At 50.0% G+C, this 9,897-nt stretch overlaps 1 protein-coding gene across 1 annotated transcript; it reads left to right on the forward strand.

Moving 5' to 3' along the window:
- Positions 1-5,557: 5,557 nt before the first annotated feature.
- On the forward strand, positions 5,558-8,912 carry LOC131081085 (skin secretory protein xP2-like). Its single transcript, XM_058019947.1, has 3 exons — positions 5,558-5,670; positions 6,333-6,621; positions 8,106-8,912. The coding sequence occupies exons 1-3, from the start codon at positions 5,558-5,560 to the stop codon at positions 8,910-8,912; spliced, it is 1,209 nt and encodes a 402-aa protein (XP_057875930.1).
- The last annotated feature ends 985 nt before the right edge of the window (positions 8,913-9,897 follow it).

A 9,897-nucleotide genomic window follows, 5' to 3' on the forward strand; every position in this document is an offset into this window, starting at 1 on the left:
GTGAGGAGAATATTTTTAAGTGAGGCAACATAAATGAATTCCTTAACTGAAACATAATCATTAGCACTATGTTCCTACCCTTCTGTTGAATTCTAATGAATAAACAGACACATGTTGGGGCTTTAAAGAACATTTGGCAAAGTACTATAGTGAATTTGTTCACAAATTGCAGAGGGAATCTGAGGTAGCTCTTCCTTTTACCAACTTTTTAACCCCAAGAAGTGAAAAGTGATGCACGCATTGCAAGTTCAGACACATCCGTGTCATGAAGGGCATTGGGACATTTCAGCTGTTTACCAATACTCTGTTACCATGAAATACCTATCTGAAGCCATATGAAATTTTGTGAATTAAAGTTAATGAGGCTGCAGTGAAGATATTAGATCAACTAAGCTGCTCACAGGAGAGCTCTGCTCAGCTTCCTTCATCTTTTTCCTTTTCTTTATTCCCTCTAGAACCACAAGACACTAGATGCATCCACTCAAACTTTGTATCTCCAGCATGAATGTCTGGTTTTCCTCCCCCACCCTGTTCATTCCTATGGATTCACACTACCACAGGCCTCCCTGAAGTGCAGGCCATCCCTAAAAATCAGCCTTACTGTAAAGGGTGGAGTAGCTTTTGGATGTTGTGTCATGAAGAAGTCCGTTTAGGAAATGCAGACATTTTCCCAGGGATATGGGATTGCTTGTTAGGGTTTTCCTTCTTAGACACTTCCATCCCCAGCTGACTGAGTCTACACTCCCCAGGACCAAAGGGCTCCCAGCCCTCCTGGGCCGTGGTGCAGCAGCTGGAGGATTTCTGCTGCTGCTATAGTGCTTTGCACAGGAGCAGGTACGCACACAGGTACGGGTCACTGACGAGAAGCAGCCGATTTGTCTGCGGAAAATGAAGTCTGGGCTCCTTCTTTCATGGCTGAGGGGTTTTTTATGCCCTCAAGCCTCATAACGCCACCGTGTAGCTCCAGGTGTATGCATGGTTTTGTGTGTTTTTAATTTGGCTTCTTAAATGCTCTAGATTAAAATCCATAATATTTTTCTAATATAATAGAAAATTTGGAAGAGTCAGCTCTAATTATTTTTATTATTGTTGGTAGCAGCTCTTGGCATACATGGATCTTTAATGGACTCTTGACTTCTGGGGAGCTGGAGCAGATAGAAATTTCTTACAAGGACAGAAAGGAGTGAAAATTCTAGTCTTTTCCATATTCCTAAGCAGGCAGTTGTTTTGGAATCTGTTGCAGATGTATCCCATTAACTGTCAAGTTACTTAGTAAACCCACCAAATTACTGCACACTCACTCAATAAAAGTGCTAGATATATAAACTATCAAGGAAGTTTTCAAAGTTTTGTTTAAACTTCAACAGGGAAAAAATAACTGGTTTTGGTTTGATGTTTTTTTGTTTTGTTGATTTTTTGGGGATTTTTTTTTTTTGTTTGGTTTGGATTTTTTTTGATTTTTTTTTTTTTTAAGCAAGGAGTACAGCCAGGGAAAATGAATGTTAGAAAACTAGCAGCACAAAATGAGGGCTTACATTTCCAAACCTCGACATACCACATGTGCCTATAAAATACAGGAAATGGGTACAAATGTGACGCTGCACACAGGATTAGAGGCACATGAACACATTTAAAGCAGGTGGAAATAATGTCAGCCGCAGCTGTGATGTTAGGTTTGTACCAGGGGGCAAAGAGTAGATGTGGCTCTACTGCTATGAAAGTACTCTTGATACAATTTTCTGAGAAGAAAGCATAAACACAAAAAACTTCTGGCATCCTCAAACAAATGTACAGATGTTAGTTGCATCTCTTCCCATTGCTTTTAAAATAGGAAACCCTCCAGGCCTTCAGTTCAACTGCAAAGACGTCCAAATCCAGAGAGCTACTTTGTCAACAAAAGAAGCCTTGGGGAACAACACAAAAGTGACCTTTTTTTTGGTCAACTGGCATTACACCATCATGCAAGGCCAACACATGACATCAAGCTATTGGGAAATCTGTGGTCTGGTGCTTATCCTTGCATAGGTGTGTCATGCATTAAAACAATGATGGGATGTACAGAGAACAAATAATAAGATGGCCTCTACTGCCCCCACAGACTCATCCCTACAAGTTCATCACAGGCAGGGGTAATCCTCTGTAAAACTTCTGTTTTCCGTCACATTTGCCAATTAGGACCCTTTGGGGTATTCTATACCAGAAAGAGGCTGCCAGGATCAGTGTAAGGTCTACAGAGGAAACAAGCTTTTCTTCTCTTTTCAGATAACCCTACCACCAGGGAGGGTGAAAGTAATTTGTCATTAGCTATGCCCAGTGCTACAATCTCCTCCCACAAGCTCCTGGGGGCAGCTTGAGCTGCGAACCCACCAGCCAGGTGCAAGGGCTGTGGGATGGCACAGAGGCACAGCACAGGATGGCCCTGGCCCTGTCTGCATCCTCTGGGATATGAGCTGCTCTCTGTGCACAGTTGGTAAAGTTTACTGCATCTCCTGCCAAACTCTTGCTCACAGTGAGGATCCAAATCAAAGGCTCTTCTACTTCTGCAGCCCTGCCTCCTCATAGCAGCTTAGATTACACATTTTCCATGGACTAGAGGAGCACCCATATCCTACGGCTTAAAAGCAAAACCTGAAGAATTGCCTGGTCCAAAGAAATTTGTGTTTCCAAAAAAGACAAAATGAGAATGATTTCAGAGTCTGGAATCCCTTCAATCAGTGCCTTCCAAAAACAACCCTAGCCCTGCATCCAAAATCTACTGAGGGAGAGAAAACAAGCAAACCTTTCCCACTTCTGAAGATATGGCATACTTGCTTCAGTGCCCGTTAAATGAGATAGTAAGTTTTCCTCCTCCTTGCCAGGTTAAACTACAGATATTCCTTCCCATTCTCTTCTACTGTGCTCTTCCAGAGCACAAATAAAGCACCATCTGGCCCTTCATTAACTCTATTTGATTTCTTTTGATCTCATGTAAACGATGAGAAAAAGATCTAAGACTCCCTTCTCCTCTTTAGACATGTGCATAACTCACATCAGTGTCAATGAGAGTTAAACATGCCTACGGAGAGGAAGAAATAGAAACCACTGTGTGTTTCACTGTAGCATCTTTGCATTTGCAAAATGGAAACAAAATGGTCTAAAACCTAATTCCCAGATCACATTCCTCCAAGTTTCAAAGTGAACCTCAGAGAGGATGTAGAAATACCAGGATACTGTGACAGGACACAATGGGGTTGTTGATGTTCTCATTCATAAAGAAAATCCTCTCGATTGTCATGAATTCAAGTGTCTGCAGCCCAAAGGAAGAGAAAAATAATAAAATTTAAAATGCATTTTGAAGTTTTTCACAATATACTTAATCTTCTGTTTATATACAAGACAAAATTTGCTGTAAATTAAAGCCCAAGGTCACGGTGCTTTCCAAAGCTCCTCTTTTATTTGCCGTCCACAACCCCCCTCCCTAAACAGCACCATCGCTCTCCAGATGAATGGAGCACGTTCAGCATTATCTTTTCTCACTGCCGGTCAATTTGTACTGACAAAAGATGCTCTCTCTGATTTTCATTGGAAAAAAAGAAGCAGCGGTTCTGGAGCGCTTGCAGTGGCCAGTGAATCCCTCGCCCTTTCCAAGGCACGGGGGGAAGTTTGCACCCATCTCGGGCAGTAAAGGTCGGGGGTACCCACAGCCCCGGCTGGGAGAACCCCAGTCACGCACGCAGCTGTGGTCAGGCGGGGGAGGGATGTGGCGAAGCCCCCCAGATCCCCGGGAGCGGGGCGCTTGCCGCGGGATGCTGAGCCTTCACTCCGTCCTGCACCACACCTGGCACTGCGGCTCCCGCTGCGCTCTCCTGCCAGCGAGCTTCTCAGCCTCCGCCCCACACCTCAGCATTCCCTTCAGCCCCTTCAGCGATGGAACAGGTAATGGATCTCAAGGCACCTGAGAGTGGCAAGAACAGCTAAGCATCTCCAAGAGCTCATCGTTCTAAATACACGGCCCCTTGCAGCCAGCGGAAGCCCTCTCTATGCGTGTGTGCACATTTGTACACTCACACTTACACATCTCGGGCCTGTCTCTGCGGTCCGGCGCTCCCAGCCCGACCGCCGGCCGTACAGCCGGACTGACGGACACCACCGGTGCTTTGCCGCCCGACCTGGAGCGGAGGGAACGGCGAGCGCGGGGCTGGGGAGAGCGGAGCGGCTGCGCGGGGCTCCGCGGGTGCGCACGGGGCTCGGAGCCGTTCGGCGGCACCGCGGCCCGGCCCGTCCCCCGCGGGTGCGGAGCGCGGCCCCGCGCAGCCCCGGCCCTCCCCGCCCGTCCGTTCCGTTCCCCTGGCGCTTCGCGCGGGCTCCGATCTAGTGCAATAATCAATAATCATCCTTTAGTCTTTGAACACCAGGGGGCTGAGAGGACTTTTCAAGACAAATTCCTCTGGCGATGATGTATATTTCACACTTACTGTGCACTTTCCACTGAGAAAAGAGAAAGAAGGAGAAAGGAAGAAAAAGAAAAAAGGAGGGAAAAAAACCCAAACAATAGAGTGAAAGAAGAAAACACTAAAGGAAATAATTTAATTTCTCTACAGACATGAATGACTGAAAGAATGTGAACCGCAAGGGCGTGTCTATATTTAATATAGAATAGTGCAATCGATATACATGAATGTGTGTATATGTGTTTGGACATGCCTATAGATTTATGTTACTCTGTATATGTGACTGAATATACACACAGGCATTTGTTTGTTACTAAAAAGGCGCAAAGGGGTTTACCCACGCAAACTTTAAAGGATAGCGATTTTAAAGCCCCGCTTTTCTTGAGTCCCCCACTAGCGCTGCGTTCTCGCCCTGCTCCCCGGGTAATTACGAGCGGAGTGCTCGCACAGTTTTAATAATTGTCTTCTTTTCAGCTCATCATCGAAAAAAACCAATATATTTAAAAGATATATCTTGTATGCAATGCTTAATAGATAACTCGGGGGAAATGATCTCCTGGATGTTACTCTGGAAGCATTTTGGTCTGACTGATTGCAGAGGAATTTAATTTTGAGGAGCCAGATCCCTTCATTCGGTGGCAGGCTGCGCCGGGCCGTGCTCAGGGCTCGGCCGGCACCTCGCTGCAGCCGGGGCGGCGAGGGGAGCCGGCGTGCGTGGGCTGCGCGGCAGAGAAGCGTGTTTGATGCCTTCTTCAAAAATCGCTGCCCATATGGAGCTCAGTTTTTCCCTTCATCGATGCCTTTCTATCCCTACAGCCTACCCGCCTGCATCTTTTTCCGCCGGCTCCCCGCAAACGCGTTCGCCCGCCACTTCTTTGGTGTCCCCATCCCGGCCGGGAGCGTTTCCCGGCAGACTGCCCCCAAAAAGCGAGCAGGCGGAGCCGGGCCGTGGTGATGTTCCGGTACCGACACGGGACGGCGGGACCCGCGGCGGGTCCCGGAGTGCGCGGTGCCCCCATCCCATCACCGTCCCCAGACGTGGGCCGCCACCAGCCCGCCGCTCGCCCGGGCTTCGGGAGCGTTTGTAAGGGAAGGCAAAAAAAGCAGAAAGCGAGCGCTGCCCCAGAATGAGCGTGTTTGCTCTCCTCGGCAGCCAGAGACGCGCGGGGCTGATCCGAAAATCCGGGCGTGAGGCTGCGAGGCGAAGCCTTGGCTCCCAGCACCCCGTCCCACTGCTCGGGTAAAGAGCAATCGGCCAAGGTGCGCTTCAGTCAGCGAGACAGCGCAATTCCCCTCGCATATAAACACAGGAACGGCCTTTCATGAAATTCAGACAATTTTGTAAAACACCATCTACTCACACGTTCACACCGAGAAGAGCAGTAAAAGGATATGAGTGCAGGGTCTGGGTTTTATATTTTCCTGTCCTCTGGGGTCTGGTTTTAGACGGAGGGGATTGTGTCTTTTTTATTTTAGGGATTTTTTTTTTCTTTTTCTGTGTGGAGAAAGATTAACCTTTCGAGCTGAGAAATACAGGTGCTTCCAGGAATTTCTTTCTCCCCGCCCGCCCCCCGACTCACACATCTAGGACAGAAGGGCCAAACTGGGTTTTGCGGCACTGGGAAAGAGAGATTACAACGTTAAAAGTTAAAACAAAGGTTTCTCGTGTTTCCCACCGAGCAGTAGTGGGCCAGTCATGGCAGGGGAAAAGCCGAGTCCTTAGCAAGTGAAGGGAAGAAGGAAGAAAGCCAGTTCGAGACGGAGAGACAGGGACTTTCGTTCACAAATTGGTCTACGCTTGGAACGGGAAAAATTTAATCTTCCCTTCACATCTGCCCGATCATTTCGGTTTATTTATATCTGGTGGAGAAAATATCTTCTCCCTCGCCTTCCTGGAAGCAGGAAAAGCACTGGTAGCTCTCTCCTACGAGATAAGCTTTCTGCCGGCGAGAGCAAGCGCTGCCCACGGGATGCGCAGGGCGGGGGCTGCTCCGCGCCCTCCTGCCCCGCCGCTGTCCCCACCGTGTCCCACGGAGCCCTGGAGCCCCTGGCTGGTCAGGCCCGCGTTTGGGGGAGCCCTGCCAGGCGGGGAAAGGAGGCCCGAACCCGCAGTCACCCCCGCACAGCGCTCGGACTGAGCGCAGACCGTAAGGCCAGCTCCCGCAGCAGCCCGCTGGGCCGATTCCTGGCCGTAAAGTCCTTAGGTAACCTTGCATTGAAAACACAGGGGGGGAAACAAAATAAGGGAAAAAAAAAAAAAAAAAAAGCCTTCTTTGATACGGTTCAGTAATAAAATAATCGGAAAAGTTAAATCTCTCCTACTCGGGCGCTCCAAGAAGGGAGTCCGCAATTAGCTGCAAAATCCCCTGCGAGTTAAGGACCTAATTTGTGAAGTATAAATTCACGGACTGTCTTGCTTTCTTCCTTTTTTTTCTCCTTCTTCTTCTTTTAATTTTATTTTTTTTTTTTAATTCCCTGGACCTCCTTGGACGTGTCTTTATTTATTTGTTAAAATACACGAAAGCTACAACTGGGACACTCCACAACACTGAAAGAACAGAAAATACTCGCTAGGGTACCCTTGGCTTTGTAAATAACTGCTTTGCCAATAGATGGCATAGTGTCCTTTCCATTGTGAGGAAACTCCGCTTCCCCATTTATTTACCTGCCTTGTTTGTTTTGCATGCAGCATTTTTTTTAAACGTGTAAACGTCGCTTTGCATTTCCTCCCCCAGAGTACAGAAAACATAGATATCTTTAAAAAGGTATATTGCAAAAATTAAAATTACAGATGTAATACATACTGTGAAACCTATAAAAATGCGTTTACAATGGTTACTTTAAAAAGAAATTTATAACTTTCATATGTACCTTACTCGTGCAATATGCAACTGCCATATGTTTCCTAGTTCCATAATTCAGTTTTTCCTGGACAGCTGGAGCAGGTAGTACTTCTTAAAGTACATTTCATGTAATATGAGAACTAGCCCTGACTAAAGACCGAGGGTTGCCATAAAAAGACACAAACCCTGCTTAAAAAATGTTGTTTAACTACACATCATTTCTTGCAATGGTATGATATAAATGTTCTCGTAGACCCACGTTATGATAAAAATGGGGTATACCATCTTTTTACCGCTGAACCCCCGGCTTCGCAAACATAAATATTTCCAATTAGCGACTCTACCGCAAACTACAGTGATTTAAAGCTACCTGATTTAATTTTATTCCATGCACGTTTTCATTTTTTTTTCCTGAGACAATAATGAAAATATGAGTTAAATTTATAAGAAAGCAATAAAAAGTAAAGCCAGAGGTTTCTTCAACCCTCATTTAGCGTTTGTAAATGCTTATTTTGTGACTGAAGTAATGAAAAGGCTATTTTTAAAAATCGTTTGTCTGAAACGAACAATAAATATAAGTGGGAGCGGCGTATTAAAGGCTGGAGATTTCCTTAAAAACTATTCATACTCGTGGCTGTGTAATTAGGAATTAAGATAGTAATAGAAGCGCTATAAAACGCAGTCACCAGAATGTTTATAATTTTAACACGGATGCCTTTAAACCGTGTTTTCAATGTTTTAATGTCGTTCCTCAGCATTTCCACCCGTCCGGAAAGCCGGTCGGTAGGCTGAGCGTTTATTTCCGTACGCTGATCTTATTTATACACCGCAGCAGGGGAGCGACTGGTTTTCCCCCCTAAGTTTTAAAACGAGACCTGAGGCTGCGGGGGCAGCGCGCGGTGCGGACGGGCGGCCCGAGGCGCTCGGGGAAAGGCCGGTGCCCACCGCGCACGGGGAAAGGCCGGTGCCCACCGCGCTCGGGGAAGGGCCGGTGCCCACCGCGCTCGGGGAAAGGCCGGTGCCCACCGCGCACGGGGAAAGGCCGGTGCCCACCGCGCACGGGGAAAGGCCGGTGCCCACCGCGCTCGGGGAAAGGCCGGTGCCCACCGCGCACGGGGAAAGGCCGGTGCCCACCGCGCTCGGGGAAGGGCCGGTGCCCACCGCGCACAGGGAAGGGCCGGTGCCCACCGCGCTCGGGGAAAGGCCGGTGCCCACCGCGCTCGGGGAAAGGCCGGTGCCCACCGCGCTCGGGGAAGGGCCGGTGCCCACCGCGCTCGGGGAAAGGCCGGTGCCCACCGCCGGACCGCGCTCCCCGCCGGCGGCTGCGCGGGGCTGGCCCGGAGCCCTTCGCCTCCCTCGGTGCGCCGCCGTCCCGCGGTGCTACAGCGGGAGCAAATCTCGCCACGCCGTGTCTAAGAGCCCTCCCCAACCCCACTCGCGGCGGCTGCTTGAGGGCCGCCGCGGCCACGCTCCTGGCAGGTTGGGCTGGGCTTCGGCGCCACCGGCGACAGCCGCAACGAGGCTCCCCGCGGTTCAGGCTAAAGCTGGGTCACTCCAGGCGACAAGGGGCTCTGAGCGCGATGAAAGCGCGGGGGGCTCCCCCTGTTCCCCCGCCCTGTTCCCTTTCCTCGGCTCCTGAGCTAGGAGCACCGAACGGGATGCTGCATGCTCTGCGGTCCTGGAGGCTGGGTACAGAGCGGCCTCGTCGTCCGCTCCTTGTGGGACCCGGCAGTCGAGTTATGTAGTTTGAACCCGGGGAGCCGCAAGCGTCGGGAAACCGACCCGGCTCCCTCTCGCTCCGGCTCGGCCGCAAAGCTAAAGCCCGGGAGGGTGCACCAGGCGGTGTGTTCGGGACAGACCCCGGGGCGAACATCACCGGGTTGCCCTCGGCCGTCGGGCACCGTCAGCCTGGGCCCGGCGCGGGATCAGCCGGGATCGCCTGCGCCCCGCGCCGAGAGCCGCGCTCGTTTCGCGCCCGACGAAGGTGACACACACAAGTGGAAGCAGGGGCCCGGCTGCTCTCATCGGAAACCAATAAAGAGCCCCGCCGTCGCTCCGGACGAGCGTTCCTGCCGGCTCCCTAGTGCCACCTCTTCCTTCGGGCTGCAGCCCACCTGGCAGCGGGGAAAGCAGCCCGGCCGGAGGATCCCCGGTGGAGAGGGACGTGAGGGCTCCACGGAACTTTCCTGCCTCTTTTAAATTTAAGCCATGCTTAACCTTCTCTCAACCCTTTTGGGGGTCATCTGTGTCGCTGGGACAGTCGCTCTAGGCTTGCTGTTCACCCTGTTATAAAAGCTGAAAGTGCTAATTGGCCCTCGACACACGCTCAGCCTCAAGCAAGGGAAAGGGAGAGGGACGAGGGCGAAGGTGCGCTTGGGACGTACAGAAAAAGGGTTTACAGACCAGTTTCTAACCTGCGCCTATAATTTTTTCTGGGGTTGATAATGTTTGGCTGACGACCCCCCGTCAGCTCCTTGCTGTCAGTTTTACACGCCACATCTCCTTAGGGTGAAGCGATTAGGCTCACTTGGGGGGTGGAGAGAAGAAGAGGCTAATGATATAAATATGTTTTCCTTAGTGACCGCTTCTATGGATCCCTGCTGGGTAGTTACAGAAAATCATGT

This window comes from Melospiza georgiana, chromosome 3 (genome assembly GCF_028018845.1).
Source record: "Melospiza georgiana isolate bMelGeo1 chromosome 3, bMelGeo1.pri, whole genome shotgun sequence".
Lineage (NCBI taxonomy): Eukaryota > Metazoa > Chordata > Aves > Passeriformes > Passerellidae > Melospiza > Melospiza georgiana.

Excerpts from the sequence above, each read along its gene's own strand:
- LOC131081085 (XM_058019947.1), top strand. The coding sequence starts at position 5,558 with ATGAGCGTGTTTGCTCTCCTCGGCAGCCAGAGACGCGCGGGGCTGATC. Across the intron at positions 5,671-6,332 it reads CACCCCGTCCCACTGCTCGG|GAAAAGCACTGGTAGCTCTC; the intron begins GTAAAGAGCAAT and ends TCCTGGAAGCAG. Across the intron at positions 6,622-8,105 it reads CGCTGGGCCGATTCCTGGCC|CAGGGGAGCGACTGGTTTTC; the intron begins GTAAAGTCCTTA and ends TATACACCGCAG.